We start from the raw sequence: 19,676 nt of genomic DNA on the forward strand, positions 1-19,676 counted from the left end.
TGACACTGCTGTTTTATGGATAGTTTCTCTTTATGCCACGTCTGGGAGGAATAAGACGACATTTAAACAGTCCACCCAAAAAGTCACTCAAGGATTGACATAAAAGAACGGAGATGAAAGCAACTATTAATGTTTTTTTTTCCATTACTTGGTAATCCGAAATGTGGCCAAATCAGCTTTAAAAAAGCTTCTTTCTTGGCCGCAGCGCAAGATGAAGAAAAGCCCGTTAGACTCTGCATCACGTGTCTGCTTCAAATGTCTGGGCTTGCCATCTTAAAATATTCTGTGTAATGCACAATTTTTAAACGAAACAACAGCTGCAGTTTCCTGGATGAGAAACATGTTTTCAGATTCATAATGTGTTTTAGGAGTAGACGGTAGACAAGGAAGCACAAAAAGTTGGGTAATTTACCATCTGGATGTCATGCACAATGGAGATTCTCAGTGTGGGGTGATAATGCAGGGGTGACAAATCCAGAGAGTAAGGGAAACAGACATGTACTATGAAGGGGAAGAGGACACAGTGAAGGTGACAATCAATACAGGATGACAGGCAGGAGGCATCATGTCTAGATGAAAAACAGGTAACATGCGCTACTGTGCAAAAGTTCGGGATCGGTAAGATTTTTAGAAAGAAAGAAACACGTTTAATTATTTTTCAATTTCAAATAAAGGCTGTTCTTTTCAACTTTCTATTCATCGAAGAACCGTGGATTTTTTTTTTTATCAACGATTCCACAAAAATATTCTAACTTTTTAACCGTGATAATTATAAGAAATGTTTCAGTATATTAGCATGATTTCTGAAGGATCATGTGACATCAGGAATCACAATAATAATTTTTACTGTATTTTTTGATCAAATAAATAAAGCCTTGGTGAGCATATACTGTAAGACTTCTCTCAAAAACAGTAAAAAACTCTTACTGACCCCAAACTTTTTAACGGTAGTGTATAATCAATGAGCTGTGTGCATGCTTGTGAACAGTATGGAGTTTGATATTCATTACATGAATGATATAATCTATGCTTTTGTTATATGAAGGACACAAAAAGCTTTTATGCATAGATTTAATTATTTTAATTATTAACTAAAAATGTGAATATAAAGTTATATATGTAATGTTAAAAACTATGAGAAAGATCAAACCATCTTAATATTTATTCTGAAACATGAATGTGTAAATAAAAACAAAAAAGGAAATATCAAGTGAACATTTCCAATCAAGCTCTAATTATGCTAATAAGTGTGAACAATATTATTTAATATTTATTTAGAATACATAAAATTTGTGCTATGAAACTAGCCTTAGCGAGACAAAGGATTTGGCCATTTTATTCCAAAAATGTCCAAAGATATTTCAGGAAACATTCCAATGATGTGCTGGAAATAACAGTGTGGTGGGAAAAAAACTCTTCTGTGATGCATGTATATTCATTCTTTGACATTTTAAATACACAAATGAAATCCTTAAATATTAAATAGGGCTGTCAATAGATTAAAAATTCGTTTTTTATTTTCTGATTTTTAATCGCATACGTTAACATTGCCAGCCCTAATGCCATTGAAAAAACTAGTGAGAGTTTGAAAAGTATTTTCAAAAAGACCACAGAGCCAAAAGTGTCCATATGAAAGGCGCATCTAAATCAGAGTTATTTGGGAAACATGGGCGTATTACAGAAACTCTCTATCTTAAGTTAGAAAGTTAAGATTAATTTAGGATATTTCACAAATTTGTATTACAGAAGCTAATGTTAAGTTGCTTTAGGATTACCCTATCTTACAAAATCTCATCTTATCTGTAGTTATGAAATCTTAAACCCCTCCATGGAGTACGGTAATGAGATCTGTTACCAAGCAACCAACGACGCGCAAAAACGGAAAAACTAGAGATTAAAATGGAAAAACAAAATAAGTGGTGCTTTTTTTTGTTTTGATAAGCTCGGTAGAAAAGGCAAAGCCTATCAGTAGGCTATATTTCATAGGAGTCTGTAGTTTTGTTGTCAAAGTGCAGCACATCATTTGGGTGTTCACAAAGTCTTTCCACCATCAAACATCACTGTTCTTCACCTTGTATCATTAAAAAATGTGATGTCATTCTCAGACAGGGCTATTATTATGTGATTTTTACAGTTGGCCTTTAAACAATTTTGAAGTTAGGACACCATTGGGGTTGTCCTAAAGTTAAGACAGGTTTTAGGATTTTTTTGTCGAGTTAGGATGCTTCTGTAATACCCTTTTCCTATCTGTAGTTAAGATAAGATTATACACTTAAAGCAACGCCAAAGCACTTTTCCTCTTCGGTCCCCCTACAGGTTGGAAGCGGAATTGTCCATTACCGCTGTCGTAAATAATTTAGCCTACCGCAGCCTACCGTAGCACGCACGCTATTTGTTTATCCAGCACCGGCTTTGGAAGTAACGATGTCCACAGACAAGGTAGAGTATGTTGCACGATTTAATGAAAGTATGATGTATTGCGACATCAGAAATGAAGAAAAACTAAATAATGACATTGCTAGCTATTTTTTTGCTATTGTAACGCTTGCCGTAAAGCAAGTCAAATTTGTAGTTTCTTATGTCTCATTCGAACTACAGAAACTCTACCCGATCTGCCAATTATAGCCAATAGAGGGTCGCAAAGCGAATGCAGAAGTGCCGTTCACCCTGTTACGAGTTGATGAACCACTGAAACGATTTTGGAAACATTATTTTAAGGTGCAAAAGAATCTTTGGTGTTGCTTTAATAAATGTCATTTTGTAATAGCTTTTGTCCTAAATTAGGTCCTAACTGAAATTGCTATGGTTACCAAACAGATAAGATAGGATTCTAAGGTTAGGATCTTTCTGTAATGCGCCCCCAGAAGTGTAACTCCACATGCTCATGTCATTGTGTGTGAATTTGCATCTGTGTAGCCTGTGTTTGCATGTAGGTACCCTAAGCTCGATCTGTTGTGCGTCCTCCATGTCCTGCAAGGCGCAGCAGTGGGCGTCCTGCAGACGGCACTCTCTGTGCTGATGCTCCAGTGCCAGTTCCTGCAACTCCTGCGCCAGGTGATCGCGCTCTTGGCTGAACTGCGCCTGTAACTGCTGCAGCGCGCTTTTCGACTGCGACATCTGTAGCTCCAGGCTCTGCTTCAACAGAGAGATCTGACACAACAGAAACAGAGAACAGCTTCAAACGACTGAGATCGGAAGCCAGATCCCTCAGAGATGCAAATTGTGGAGTGTGGATGACTTAGATTTGGGTGAAGGTGAAGTAGACAACAGTCAGGGGGAAAAAAGCTGATATTTTGAATAAAAACTATTTATTATTAAATCAATCAGTATGGGACAAGAGTCAATAAACTGAGAGTGAAAAATTACAATGCAAAGAGCAATCTAAAAAAGCAATCCTTTCAGAAATTGCCCTGTATTACAGATGGAATATGACATCCACTGCATGTAACATGCTATTACAATCGTTTTGACTGCTGGTGCGGCCTTTTTATTGAGTTTTATTATCTGTTTTATGCTAGCAAAATATATTAATTCAGATCTGCTGTGTAGTATTACCCCAGGGATACCCTAAATGAGAAAAGTAATATAATCCTAACGGCTTATCTACCAAAAGAATGTGACTTGATACATAAAAATGAGATAAGACCCTAAGATAAAGAAATAATAAAGAGAAGTCTTGCTAATAACCAAGAAAGAGAATAAACAGGAGATGGCGAGCACATCTCCGCATGCAGCAAACGGCAGGCCGAAAATAGACACGGAGGTAATAAAATAAGAGCAAAGCAAGAGTCTTTTAAGGCAGACTTCAGTGCCTGGACTACACCGCACATGAATTCACACACAGATTTGTCTTAACAAACTGTCGAGGGACTTATAGGTCACAGGATTATTTGAGGTTGAAGGACCACGCTGAAGTTGATTTCAAAACCAAAATGTAACCTCTTTGGTACAGATGAACTATGAAGGAAATAGTATCTCATAGACTTCATTGCTTTGGGATGCACCCTTCATGGAAATTTTGGCTGATAATTATTGTCTATGGCCAATTACCAACATAATTGTCGCTATGCAAAACAAGATAAAAATAGAATTTAAATGAAATCAGGCATATAAACATTTAAATTAAGGCTGTCAATTGATTAAAATACTTAAATAAATAAATTAATCAAATTAATCATAATTAAATCACATATTAATATTTCCTAAGTGGCCAAAATAAAGACATTTATAAGACATACATTTATTTATGGCAAAATGTTGCTTTAGACGTCGTCAATATATTGTTTATTTTATTTCATCATAATTAAACTCTATATTAATATTATGTATTTAGCAAATTTTGCTAAATGTAAAAAAAAGTCAAATATAAGATATACATTTATTAAAGTCCGCCTATAGTCAATTTGATCCCCAATTTGATCACCAAAGTGACATATTTAAAAGTTTTTGCTTTTAAACATTGTACATGCCTTAAAATAGCTTGAATGTAACTCTACACCATTGCTTCATTTAGTATACGTGGAACTATGAATATGCTAATTAGCCCCGCCTCCACTCACTCACACCAGCTAAGAGATTCACTCAGCCAACTTACTGAGGTAAACGCTGCAAAATGAACGCTCTTTACAACAACGCACATATACTGGCAATTAATATAAATAGCCTTTTCTTAACCACATTATCAAACAGCTAATAATGTGTTGATAATGTTACACAAACCATGTTCCCGTTCGCCATCCCAGAGTCAGACAGCTGCCTTCTAACAATCATCAGAAACACTTTGAACAACTTAGAACGGAGAAAAGCATATACACTGAACAAAATTATAAACGCAACACTTTTGTTTTTGCCCCCATTTTTCATGAGCTGAACTCAAAGATCTAAGACTTTTTCTATGTACACAAAAGGCCTATTTCTCTCAAATATTGTTCACAAATCTGTCTAAATCTGTGTTAGTGAGCACTTCTCCTTTGCCAAGATGATCCATCCACCTCACAGGTGTGGCATATCAAGATTGGCTGATTAGACAGCTTGATTATTGCACAGGTGTGCCTTAGGCTGGCCACAATAAAAGGCCACTCTAAAATGTGCAGTTTTACTGTATCGGGGGGGTCCGGGGAGGAATAATTTATAATTTTGTTCAGTGTAGTTGATCATAACATCGTGATATGCATCATACACCCACTATATTGCTTAATCGACCCGATTTTTCATATCATCAGAAAAATATGCCAACAACATATGAAAAATATGGTCTGATGCCAACAACAAAACAATTAAAAAATGCAAATATATGTCAATATAAAATCACTGATAGTATAGATCCCTAGGTTTACATGATATGAAGGGCATTGACCAGAGGAAGCACTAAAGACACACATCTAGAGATGCTGACAGATGTCTGACGCAGCAACTTTTGGAGGCTCTTGACATAAGCGACAGTGACATGGCTCTTGAGAGCGACGGACAGACAGAGTACAGGAGGCGGTCTGTCACATTACAGAAAGTGCCAAACATGCAAAACATCATGGGAAATGAGGCTGCACACTAGAGACGGTGTTTGTATTCGGAATATCTAGAATTTTCAGTCACGCAAGTTTGCATGATATTGCACAAGACCAAAAGAGACTTGACAGCATCAGAATTTAAAAAAGAACATCACTTCAATCTGAACTAAATGACTGATGAAAGTTGTTGACAGTTACTCAAATAAGAACCACAGCAATGGGAATTCTTATGTTCTCAGATGTCATACCACTCCAAATTAATATATTCAGGGAGACATATATGACGGAAAAAAAGGAATTTCCTTGATCTTTTCAAATAAAAAAACTATACACAATAGATAATACTCTATGTTCAAAACGCAAAGCTCCCTTCCCAGTCCAGTCAGACTTTGTTTCCAACTAAGCTGCAAAAACGAAACATTCAGAAATGTTCATGGTATTGGTGTCAGAAACACTAGATCGTTGACATATGCATTTCAACATATATTAAGTACTCTGCAAATCATTTTGCCCTAATAAATTATCCAGTTACACAAGTTAATAGAATTTAAATACAGAAGATTTGCCTGTTTTTCATAAACCTTTGTTTTGCTACATTTTGGTTTTTACAAACATTTTGTTTTGTTACATTTTTGTTCGATTTTTATAAACATTTGCTACTACATTTGTGTTTTTTTGTGTGTGTTTTTTGTTTTTTTACAGATGTTTTGTTTGGTTAAATTTTTTGTTTGTTCTTGCAAATGTTTGTTTGTAAGAACATATTTTATGCTACAGGAAACTTGAAAAACAAGTGTATTTCTGGGGAAAAATGGTACAAAAGTGTTGAATACAATTTTATTTTATTTACAAACACTTGCTTTGATTTATTGTATTTTTGTTAGATTTTTAGAAATGTTTTTTGTTTTTACAGATGGTTTGTTTCGTTTAGTTACATTTTTTGTTTGGTCTTACAAATGTTTGTTTTGTTACACTTGTTTGTTTTAGAACACAATTGTTTATATGACTGTTTATGCTACAAGATACCTGCAAAACAAGTGTACTTCTGGAAAATGTTTTTTTTGTTTTTGTTTTTTTTGTTACAAAAGTACATACACCTCTAAAATCTAAAATGTGGACAATACACTCTTATAAATAAAGGTTCTTTGTTGGCATCAATGGTTCCGTAAAAAACCTTTAACATCCATAGAATCTTTCCATTGCATAAAAGGTTCTTTATAGTGGAAAAGGGTTATTTTTATTATTAAAATGTTCTTCACAATGAGAACAAAAATAGTTATCTTAAGAACTATTCACTGAAAGGCATCCAGGTACTGACCAGGCTCAACCCTGCTTAGCTTCAGTGGGCAACCAGTCTTGGTCTACACGGTGATATGACAAAAAGTCACCTGCGTGACCTTCTGTTACCTGTTCCAGGAGGTCCTCCACCTTTCTCTGCCAGCTCTCCCTGGCTGCCATCATCTCCAGTTCTCTCTGCTGGGAGAGTTGTGTCAGGGCCACCTGTCTCTCTGCCTGATGTTCGGCTGTAAGCTCTTCACGAAGACCCTTCAGCTCATCCCTGAAACCAAAAGAGAAAGAGAGGGTGCAACTGAAACAGATTCAAGAATGCATTACTTAAACTGCATGGAAGCGACTCTGAAAGTGAGATGTTAAATGTTAATAAGAACCTCACAGATGTCTCAGTAACCTTCAGCTCACTGTATATTGTGCGCTGCTCTGCGATTCGATGTTAACCTCTTACTCTTGTAATTAGCATATTTTAATCCAAATGCATGGCTGTGTAAGAGGATTTGTCACAGGCTTTGATGCCGGACAGACTGCTCCTATTTTAGATTTGATTTGCCGTGTGAACTCTCTAAAAACCAAACACTGTGTACAGTCACAGTTTATTCAATTTAACGCACTGTGCACAGAAAAATCTCGCTCTGTTGTATGTTTTGTGCGGCACCTTAGAGCATCGGTCCACTTGAGATCCAGCTCCTCTGTGATTTTGTCCATTTTCTGTTTCTCCTCTGTTTTGATAGTGATGACCCTGGCTTCATGTTGCTGTTTCTGGGTTTCTATCTCCTCCTGTGAGTGGATAATGAATCATCATGGAAAAAAGCAAAGAGAGAAAGCGGTTTCCAGTAGAGCTGATTATACAAATGGCATCTTTAGACTCTTCCTGCACTTCGCAGGCTTTAGTGCAAAACAAAAGCGGCTGTCTTAAAAATTGAATGAGGCTTAATTTTTCTTTTAAGATCCCCGCCACGCTCTATTATCCGTCTCCTATTGCAGTGATTGCCACACCGAATTCCCGCTTCTCCCTCTAAACAGCGAGATGCGTCAGTGGTTTTCACACTTCTAAAAGCGTGAAAAAACGTGAAAATTGTATATCAACATCTCTAAACGCTTCTATTTTTCTATCTAACGAGAGCCTGACTCAAAATGCACGTAATTCATAATAAATGAAGTTAAAGAAAGTGGAGCGCTTTACTTGTAGATCCGTGAGCATATTGCTTGTCTCTCTCACTCTCGCCCTAGTGGCATCCAACTCGATGAGAAGCTTTTCCTGGCTGTCTTTAAGACAGGAGATGTGGCTCTCAGCAGAATCCAGATTTTCTTCACTGTCCTTCACAAGATCCTTTAAATGGGACACCTGAGAGAAGACACAAATACAATCAAATGCATGTATAAAATCTAAATATATGGGTCATTCTTACTATTTTAGTACATTCTCTTACATACATGACTTAAAGATGGAAATTATATACAGTATATATTTTTTGTCACAATATTGAAATAAACTGAACATGGGGTAAATAAAAAAAACTGCTCTACTCCGCGGCCACCTTTGCCATGTGCTTTAAATAATGAATTAGAAATTTTATTGAATAAATTAATTATTATGTAAATATTACAAAAGACATTATTCTTCAGGAAGTGAAATCTTTTTTTGGTGAAAAAACAAGCATTAGCAATGAATTTTGTGGTATTTTGGCTTTTCTCTATAAAGTCTAACGCATTCCATCCTGCCTGATGGACCAACTGCAACAACGAGCAATTAAATACATTTTAAGATGGTTTTAGGCTGAAATAAATACAGTCACTAGTGATGATTTAATGGTTTTTCACTTTCGACCAATAAGTGCCGCTGTGACCAAATTGATGTGGTGTGGTCAGAGTGAGGTGACAATAACAAATGCAAAGTTTGGTGACAATATGCCAAAGCATTGCAGAGATAAAGCCTCAGAGTCGTTTTGGCATCATGCCTAAACTTTGTTAATGTTGCAAACAAAAACAGTTTTGTCTATCGAAACGAAATCCGTAACTTATTGCCAGCATGGTCTGAAAATGATATGATTCAATTTTGGTGAAAATCAGACAAACAGTCTAGGAGGAGTTAGAAAAAAACAGGTTTTGAAAGAAAATTAAAATGGAAGACAGGAAGATTGGCAAAATATGGCAAAGTTGGTATCTATGTTCTCAGCACGAACCAAGGAATCTATTCAGACCAGTTTCGTTACAATAAGCTAAAATTATTCAATAGCTATTAGCATTTTTTTAATTTCATTATAACTTTAGACCACAAGGTGGCACTGTCTTAAAACGTTTTGAGTACCTTCAGGGCATGGTGTCGATGACACATACCGAGTTTCGTAATGATACACCAATGCATTTGTAAAATATAGCAATTTATGTCAGAATACTGTGTTGTAGTTAGTGGCAATTACATTTTTTAAAATTATTATAGCACCACCAAGTGGCGCAGTTCCACCGCTGAGTCCTCAGAGTGAGCCCATCTGTGTGTCAAATTTGGTGAAAATACCTTATTTACTTAGTTTTGGAGTTATAGACATTTATATATATGAGCACATAAAAAATTACCTCTGGGAGAAGAGGTATCTAATCTCATCTAATCTTTAATTGGATTTTTTTTTTGGGCACTTACTATAAAGTTTTGACATTTGGGAATTAGTGTATTGCCAGCGACCTATGTTTCCAAATTTCCTACAGTGGTTTCATCTCAATCGGACTAACGGTTTCGAAGATATTCACAAAAGTTTTTAAACGCTAAATCACAATGCTGCACAAACCATAAGGCGAAACCTAACATGTTTGGTATCGTTGGACTCGGCAAGGATTCAGGAATCTAAGGAGATGACTCCCGTGAAAATATGTCAACCAAATCCAAAGTTATAAGCATATGAATATTTGATTTTACCACTAGGTGGCGCTGGCTCGAAACTTCTCAGGTTCCTTCAGGGCATTGTGCCGATGACCCATACTGGGATTCATAAGGATACGCTAATACGTATTACAAAATTCAAAATGGCCGACGGGAAAAATGGATATCATTCGACTCGGCATGTCGCCCAGAATCTATCAAGACCCCTTTTATGATTTTCAGAAGTTATAAGCAAAAATAGCCAATTTTTGTATCTCCGGATGAGTAGGTGGCGCTGCGCAGACTGAATTGCCTTAGGTCATTTTTTTTAGGAAATATGTAATGTAATCTTGTCAAAATGGATTTCATAAAATTGGTATCGAAAATGTTTTAACGATACCCAGCCCTAATTCACGTAAACACAGTCAGTTATGTTTTAGGTGAACGTAAACAGTTGAGAAAGAAAATGCATGTGTACAATGGGTCCGTGCGTCAGGTCTTAAAGTGACAGCAGCAAAATTATGACATAATATTAAAAATCTTATTAGACTGATATTGGAAGCAGATGATATCAATATCGGTGTGAAATATAATAATAGTTATTAAGCAGCTACTTGGGATAAAACATGAAATAAAATAGATTTAAATTTTTTATAATTTATTTTATTTCATTTAAATTGTATTATATTTCTGCTGGCAATGCAGCTGATCAACCATGTAAACCAGTTTGGACCAGAAAAAAAAAGTCTAGCTACCATAAGATGTGTTTTGAAGAAAACAAAAAATGTAAACCATTGTTAATATAAACCTCTTGGTTGGCCATGTTGAGCTTGGTAGTGAGTTCCTCTCGTATGGTCTCCAGTTGCTGTTGCAGGTGGTTTCTCTGCTCTTCCAATGACAGACGGCGGATATCAAACTGTTGTCTCATCTCCTGGGAGAGTAAAAAATGAAAAGAAAACATTCAAAAAAGCCATAGCAGAGCACTGAAATGAGAGGTGAATCCAGACAGGAGGACGATCTGCTGAAGACAGATGGAGTCTTTTTTCAATTGAATTACACAAGAGCTGTGAAAGAGCTTTGTTGAGCACGGAGACATTTTCAAAAAATAAATTGCAGTGATTGTCATGAGATGATAAGAAGATTAGTCTCAATATTTGTCATGATTGATAGCTATTTGTATGAAGCATCACAAAACCAGTGGGAAAAATATCACTATCTCATTGTCATCATTGCACTGAGAAACGGCTGTTTGCATAAGCAACACCACTCAACGAGGAGCAGAAAATGTAATTTGGCATTAGCTCTCAGGGTTTAAATAGATGGTTTGGGAACAGTGATAATCCACCAGTCTTGTTTAATAGGACTGAATATTCATATTTTTAATTTGTTTTGCATTAAGTCATTGCAGTTTATTTTTTATTAAACAGAACACAGAGAATAACAAAAAGCAAAAGAGAGCACAAGGGAGGGAATATCTAAAGTGAAATAGCTAATAAAGCAAACACGTAAAGCTCATAATAGATCTGAATTCATATAAACAAACGCACAAGCTTAAGCACTACACCCATAGTAAAATATATATGTTCTTACACTGAGCAGCTGGTTCTTCTCTCTCTCAGCGGCATTGCGAGCACTTTCCTGCTGGACTCTGTGTTTCTCCTTGAGTTCTTCTAAGGATTCTGCCTGGCTGTCTTTCAGACAGGCCGTTTCCTCCTCGTATTTGTCCCTGATTTGTGCCAGCTCCATCTCATAGCTCTGCTTTTCCTCACGAAGCGTCTGCCAAAATAGCACAGCTTCATTTACACTTTGTCAAGTCTCGATATCTTGTGTTGAATACCTGATAATTGTTCCCAGTTGGCAGTGACTGACTTCAAAATGCTAGCAACAGTTTGTATACATGATATTTGGGGGTTTGTATGCTTATATAGATCCAGTCCCAGGGATGTTAGCAAACACTCAAGATTAGGGGAGACTAAATGTAAAAATCGAATAATCTTGATCAAGCAATAATTGAATATTGAATAATGTGTCATATTGCATCAATGTAGCCTATATTAGAACATTAAAAGTTAAAATACATTAGCATACAAAAGTCTCTTATGTTCACCACGGAAGCATTTAATGATTTAATCAAAAGTACAGTAAAATAATTATTGTAAAATATCTTCTGTAAGCCACAAAAGCGTCTACTAATTAAATACATGTAAATGTAATTTACTTCTTTTGATGCAAAGCTGAATTTTTAGCAGTCTTCAGTGTCGTGATCCTTCAGAAATCATTCTAATATGCTGATTTGGTGCTTTAGAAGCATTTCTTATTATTATCAATGATGAAAACAGTTGTGCTGCTTAATATTTTGGTGGAAAACTGTGATATTTTCTTCTTTTTTTTTTCAGGATTCTTTGACAAATAGATCAGCATTTATTTGAAATATAAATCTTTTGTAATATAATAAATTCCTTTAATGTCACTTTTGATCATTTGAATGCCTCCTTGCAGAATAAAATAATTCATTTCTTTCAAAATCAAATCTTACTGACCCCAAACTTTTGAACGGTAGTGTAATTACTGCAACATTTCTGCAAGTAATTGCTTCCAAATAGCTTTTCAGTCCTGTCTCCCTTCGGCCATTATAAAGAAAAAGAAAAAGGTGAAGAATAACTTGCCTTCTCCAGATTGAGGATCTTCTGATGCTGTTGTTCTTCCAGTGTTTGAATCTGTTTCTGAAGCCTCTCTCTCTCCTCCTCCAGCTGTAGGATCTTCTCCTTCAGGCGGTTCTGCTCGGAGCCAAGGTCCCTGATAGTGGCCTCGTGGCTCATTTGGGTTGCTTGAAGAGATCCTATCTGACCTGTTAATGAAACACATGAGGTGTTTTGTTAGATTCATTCTTCCTTATGACATATTATTTGTGGATATGAAAGAGACAATCGCAAATACAAAAACCGAGCAGCATTCAAGTGAAAATTCAGAGCTAAACCAATCCCTGCCAAGCTATCACAAAACTGTAACCTCTCTAAAAAAAAAAACACCTCACATTGCAGCTTGAGTGATTCACAGTCATATGCTGAAGAAAAATGTAATTTGGTCATGACATTATTCTCACTGGCTTTGTGAAGGATTTCATTGGCCTGCAGCTGAACTCGATCTCTGCTTCCATCCAGCTCATATTCTGTATCTTTCAGCTGCATCACCCAAATCTCTCCATCCTGTATGGCCTCTTCCAGCTGCTTGTGTAACTCCTGTCAAAGAAAAATAGACTCCAATTACTTTTTTGAGATGCATTATTATTATTTTTTATGAATCACATCTCAATGTTGTTTGTTTCTTTTCATTTTAAAATAAGCACCCAATACAGTTCAGATTCAAGATGAATGGCGTGCTCAATTCCTTTTAAGTTTGATTTGGGTGCTCTTCGGTCCAAGGTGGAACATCTTGAGAGGCAGTGTAGAGAAAAACTCTGGTAACCGAGGCACTCCTTAATTAAAATGTCTTTATTGTAAGAATGACATGTCCTAAATGGACAACTTTAAAATGCCCACGCGTAGCGGCATGGGGCCTTCTTCAGGGCCCTGAAGCACCCACTTTTAACACATGCTTTATGTCATTTGGCCACGAACAATGTACAGTATACTGTACGTAAATGCATATGCATCATGGGAGAATTCTGTCATTTTTCTGAACCATGACAAATTATTTAATTTCCACCACATCTCAAATTATGTATTGTTTTTAATAGCATTGTGTAATTCAAATTTAATCATTTTGGAATACAGCCACGTCTTTTGTCCTAATTTCATAGCTAGCATTTTATATATTAATATTTATAACTAAATATCATTTTCACACTTTTGCAAAGTTACATTTGGGAAATAATGCATTTAATTGTCTTTAGCTCATGCATCACATTACCCTACTATGTCTGATTTTTATCTTGTCATTTTTTCTTAGTAGACTTTTGATACAATTTTATTAGGGTCAAAATTATGGTATGTGAAAATAATGTAAATTAAAAATATATACTACCATTTGCCAAAACGTTGGGGTCAGTAAGATTTTTAAAAATAAATTAATACTTTTATTCAGCAAGGATGCATTACATGAATCAAAAGGTACAGTAAAAAAAAAAAAAAAAAAATTCCATTTTCCAAAAATCCTGAAAAAAGTATCACGTTTCCAAAAAAAGAATAATACAAATTATATCTTAGTTAGTTCTATCCTAGTATCTTATATCCAAGTTATTTTCAATTGTAATATTTTTGTTATTGTTTTTATTATCGTTTCTTATTGACGGCATTTATTTGTTATTGTTGAATATTATTGTTTTTACTATATTTTTGATCAACTAAATCCACCACTGAATGGTTTATGAATGGTGTACATTGAATTACTTATTTCATTTCTTGTTTAGATTATAGTTTTTAAAAATGTGTCATATTTATGATAGATTTAGAGATTTAATAGATTTAAATTTGGGGTTTGGAAAAAGGGTAAAACAATCAAATCTACAATAAAATGTAATCAAATTAAATCATGAAGACACTGTAAGACATTTCCAAGACTATTCTAATATGACTTTAATACAAGTCAAGTCAAGTCAAGTCAAGTATATTTGTATAGCGCTTTTCACAATACAGATTGTATCAAAGCAGCTTCACAGTATTAAATTAAAATGGTTTGTTTCTAGTGGAATTTATTGATTGATAAAATCAAATTAAATATCCCCAAAATATCAACACAAATAAAAAAAAAAATCGGACAGTTTTAATAACACCATACAAGTTGAAGTTGCACCCTTGAAGAAGCACCCTTCAATGAATCTCCTTTTACTGTAAATGCTCAAATCATTACCTTAATTGTGACTTCTGCATTGTTAAGAGACGCCTGCAGTCTGTTGGTCTTGTCCCTGCTCTCTCGCGCCTCATCCTGAGCTCTGTGTAGTTCGGACCGGAGTTTACACAGGGTCCTCTGAAGCGCCGCCTCCTGCGCCTGAAACTCCTTCCTCAGTTCCACCTCCGTCCTCCTCCAGGCCAGCAGGTTCTCTGTGGTGAGCTGCTGCGTTCTCCTCATGGCCTCCAGCTCGCGTTCATAGAACCCTTGAGCCTTGCTCAGCTTGGCCTCGTACTCCTCCACCATTCGAACCTTGTCCTGCATCAGCTCCTCCACACGCTCCATGAGCGACTCCAGCTCTGTACGGTGCAGGTCGGCCAGTTTCTCCTGTTCTAGGCTTGAGGATGCACTCTGGTTCTCCTGGCTCTCCAGCAGCTCCTGGACTTCTTGTCTGTGAGCTGACTTGAGCTCCTCCAATGCCCGCCGTTTTTCCTGCTCAAACTGGGCTTGCACCTGGCTGAAGGAGCGCAGCTTCTCTTCGAACTCATGCCGCATCTCCTCCACCTCGCGGGACATGGAGACCACGCGTTGCGTGTGCTGGGCCTCCGTGCAGAGCTGCGTGTCCTCCATGCGCTGACGGTACATCTCGAACTCTGCCAGCGCTTGGCGCTTCATGTGTTCGTGCAGCTCCACGGATTCCTCCAGGGACTGTAGGCGCCGTTTCAGGTCGGCCTCGTCCCCGATCTTGCTCTTGTAGTGAAAGATCTTCTCTCGAGTCTCTGTCAGGATGTGCTGCACCTCCTCATCGTGGGCCTCCTTCAGAGACTGGATGGCATCTTCATGCTCGTCGTTTTTCGTGTTGAGGGCGTAAATGACCTATGAGAAACATGGGTGGATGAAGAATCAGTTTTTAATGCAGCTGCAGAAAATCCATAGCCATTTCTGGACAGACTCTGTCTTTCATCTCAGTCCCTCTAAAAATCTATCATTAGCTGTACCCTTAAAATCTGTGATTATGTGATCGCTCTTCATGTTTGCTGAAAAAAGCAGCTCCAGTAAGAAATTTGAGTTTATTTTAAATGGAATATTCCACATATGAGTTCATTATTAAACTTTACTTGGGACACAAAAGAAGATATTTGGAAAAATATCTGTGTCTTTTGTCCATACGATAAAAGTTAATAGGGTCCAGTGTTGTTTTGGACCCCACTGACTTCCATTGTATGAACAAAAAGTGTTGAAACATTCATCAAAATACAGGTTTGGAACAACATGAGGGTGAGTAAATTAAAATTTTTGGGTGAAGTTTTGGTGAAAACTTGAACTGAATTGAGATGTATGATTACTCTATCGCCTTCTGAGCTGCTTTAACCCTTAAATGCCAGCCCGATCTCATCCTAAGGCGTCATATACTGACGCTTTTGACATTTCGTCTACATCCAACGCACATGGCACCCTTTAGCGTCAATATGAGACGCAGATAGATATGGGCCAGAAGGCGCCTCCTAGCGGTCTAACCCTAACCCTACCCCAGACCTAAACCTACCCATGACCGAACAAAGCTCTGTGCGTGTCATATTGACGCTAAAGAGTGCCATGTGCGTTGGATGTAGACGAAATGTCAAAAGTGTCAGTATATGACGCCCTAGGATGAGAATCCGTTGCAAATGCATACCTCGAGTCTTTAGTGACCTGGGAGTCATTCACTACCCTCCTCCTCATTCATTTAGATCAAGTTAGACATCAACCTTCTTAGTATTCCTCAATCAATTCATTATTCATTAAAAATAATAAAATTATAAAAGAATGCCTGTTTTCCCATTCATTTTTTGAAAAAAACTGTATAGGGTTGCTAATGACCCGAGGTGTGTAACAGTGTCTGTAAATATATATTTTTCTGCAGAACAATAATTGATTCTTTAATGACTGGCAATGTCTGATACACAATGAAGAGATATTTCACTCATAGTTACTGCAGGCAGAAAACAAAAGAATAGGAAATATCATCAGCAAAAACTGAAACGGCTCAGTGATTTACTGCAGAACAAGCGTTGAACGCAATCATATATTAGTGTCACTGTCACTTGATGGTGGATCTGGTGAAAAAGCTGTCAGCGATCAAAATACTGATTGAAAATGATAGTTTTGAGATTATGTTTGAGATGGCGAATATGAGCCAGATGCTGAATGTATTGGGAAATGAGCTCTGACGGAGACAATGATGATGGTATAAAACATCTGCTCAAACTGAACCCTTCCAAGCTCAAAATATGCTTTATATTATTCTTCTGTTATTGTTACTCTAATATCAGGAGAGTTTTTTATCATCGTGACAGGCAGAGATCCATCCATGTTAGATATGAATCCGGGTCGCTAAGACCCGAATATATGATTGGCAATTAAGGGTTATAGCTGAATCAAGTTTGTTTCATAATTGATGAATTTTGCAACATTGACACTATTACTGAAATGAATTGAATCAACATTAAACTGACTTAAGGTGAATAATGACACTATTGTGTCACTATCACTAAATCAGACATAAGAAGATTGCAACAAACAGAGGAAAACTGCACTCCAATCAGGACATATATTCACATTTATGCTGTTTCAATGCACTATATTCAATTTGCACATTCCAGTACAAATATTTAAATAATTCTTTTTTAGTCTAGAGGTTTTTGCTATGTACCTTCTTGCATGCATAATATATGTTCAGAGTCCTCAGAGCTCCTGTAAACCAAATCACATTCCTTGTATTTCTATAAAACTCTTTCTCATTTAGACCAAACTCTTAATTAATAAACAAGAGTCTGTTTTCCTTTTGGGTGCCAACAGTTTTTCCAGCCAAGCATTTCATAATCATGACTCTCTTTCCATGCGCTTAAAGAGTTGCACATCAAAGCAAGCCGTCTTCACTTGCTGCTCGCTCGCTGCTGTTCTCCTTTTCATCTTTAATTGATTCCTTTGTCGCATCCATGTTATTAACATACTGTAAGGACTCCCTATTCTGCACAATTGTGGTAATGCAAAGTAGCCCTACCTAGTCTAATTAGTCAGTGTATTAATACATTCGCTGTCAGTTTAAAACACATGAAACTAGATTTTCCTACACAAAGCTCTTGATTTAGTTTTCTTAAAAATACCACATGGATTGGTCTGACTGGAGCCTGAAAGAAAAAACCTGAGGGCATTTCAATAGCTCGAAAACATACCTAGATCATCATGTTTATACTGCATGATTTAAGAGAAACGTATGATATAAACACATGCAATTTCAACTCCATAACATGCTCCAATAGTCCTTACATTACTTCTATGGGGTCTCATAAATAAATGCAATTTTCACATGCTAACCTTATCTTATTAGTGTAAAGAGTATAGCATAGAAAACAGTACATGTTTTTGCTGTGTTCACAAACAACATCACTAGAATGAAGAGTCACGTTTCAGTGAAATGCATGCCTACTTTGTGGTAAAATCTTGTATCTGCATGCCTACTGGATTTTGTTTACATCGAAAGAATAAATGAAAATCATCTGAAATGGAAAATAAGAGGTTAATTTTGTTGTTTTCACGCATACATCATTGAGGTCTGGGACCCAAAACAAAAACAGTGAATGGAAAACACGCAATGTCTTGAATTTAAAGCAAAGATTGTTCTCGTGTTGGGCATGAAGAATGAAATTAAATCAGAAGTAAAACTGAATAAGGCACGTGCAGTATTGATAAACGTGGATGTTAATAAACTAGACTGATTATGTAAAAAACGTTGTTTTTATAGAAATTAAACAGATTAAATAGAGCTTGCGAATCTCATCTGGGATTATAAACAGATTTTTGCAGGAGGGGAAAAAAACACTGCGGTTAAAAAATTGCAATATGTAGGGCATCATCTCTATGGGGGATAAGGATTAAACATCATGCAGAATACAGTGTATTCATGTTAAAGTTGAGGCACCAATCAAAATTCAGACGATTTCCCTAAAATATGAGCAATGCGATGCGATCATACCAACCTTAGTGAGTTGTGCTATTTTTTTACTCATCTTCAGGTGCAGATCTTGAGAGTAGTCCATGGTCAGGGCAGATTCGTAGAGTAAATGGCTGGATGTGGAGGATGGACTGGTGCCTGATCCAGAAGCAGCAGCAGCGGGAGGATTGATACTGTACGGCGGCTGCCAGCCCGTCCCAGTCGCCATCTTCACCCACTGTCACGATCAAAAATCCTGATCCTGCGCCATCAGTATACCTGTCATCCATATGAATTCATGTAAACCCATCATCCTGTTTCTCTATACGTGTCGATCACCGTTTGCAGATGAAAGTACTGTTCACCTGACTCACTAGTCACTACACAATCAATGTTCTTAGGGTAATGAGCGATTCATAACAGACGCGGTTATCATTGGTCTACATCAGCCAGCCAGCCAGCCATCGATGGCGGGAAACGCATGACACTGAACTGAGCGCTACAATGTAACATTCGAGCATCATCATCACATACACGCACACACTGATGCAGAGCGAGGAGAGAGAGTTGTAAATGACGTCAGAGCAGTACGGTTTCCTCACACACACACACACACACACACACACACACACACACACACACACACACACACACACACACTGCTTTTCTGCTGCAGATACGTGATATAAATACAAAAGGGCCTATGAATTATCTACAAAACAAATAATAGCACGAACTAAGGCATTCTAACAACTGTAGTTAGTGTTCATTTGCTCGTTTTAGTATGGTTAGTTGTGTATACATAATATAATATAATATAATATAATATAATATAATATAATATAATATAATATAATATAATATAATACTCTGGTATAGTGGAGTACATTCTCTATACTGTTATTTCTTTATTTTATATAACTAATTGTATGTATTCATAGGCAATATTATTATATTATCCAATATCCATCTATCATATTACATTACATTGCATTATATTGTATTGAATACTAAGTATATTCTCATGATTATCATTTGTATTTAATTTTATTAAAATAATTAGTTATACTTTTTAATTATGTGATTTATTATGCATTTGATCTATACCTATCTACTGTATGTATACATACACACACACACTTTATATATTTTATATAATGTAATTAATATAATATAATACTCTGGTATAGTGTATATGGAGATTATATATTTTTATAATTGAATT

General features: G+C 36.5%; 1 protein-coding gene across 2 annotated transcripts in view; it reads right to left on the reverse strand.

The window, feature by feature from the left end:
* fam184aa (family with sequence similarity 184 member Aa) overlaps nt 1-18,973 on the reverse strand; it is a 31,104-nt gene extending 12,131 nt beyond the window's left edge. For both annotated transcript variants that reach the window (XM_084392867.1, XM_084392868.1), the window contains exons 1-10: nt 18,498-18,973; nt 14,500-15,354; nt 12,755-12,890; nt 12,318-12,499; nt 11,242-11,427; nt 10,460-10,582; nt 7,981-8,142; nt 7,453-7,574; nt 6,912-7,062; nt 2,938-3,150 (exon numbers count right to left, since the gene is read on the reverse strand). In XM_084392867.1, the coding sequence (XP_084248993.1) occupies nt 2,938-3,150; nt 6,912-7,062; nt 7,453-7,574; nt 7,981-8,142; nt 10,460-10,582; nt 11,242-11,427; nt 12,318-12,499; nt 12,755-12,890; nt 14,500-15,354; nt 18,498-18,680 (2,313 nt within the window). In that variant the 5' untranslated portion in view covers nt 18,681-18,973. The remainder of the gene's footprint in view (nt 1-2,937; nt 3,151-6,911; nt 7,063-7,452; nt 7,575-7,980; nt 8,143-10,459; nt 10,583-11,241; nt 11,428-12,317; nt 12,500-12,754; nt 12,891-14,499; nt 15,355-18,497) is intronic.
* Nucleotides 18,974-19,676: the final 703 nt, after the last annotated feature.

Source organism: Rutilus rutilus (assembly GCF_951802725.1).
Source record: "Rutilus rutilus genome assembly, chromosome: 21".
Taxonomy (NCBI): Eukaryota; Metazoa; Chordata; class Actinopteri; order Cypriniformes; family Leuciscidae; genus Rutilus; species Rutilus rutilus.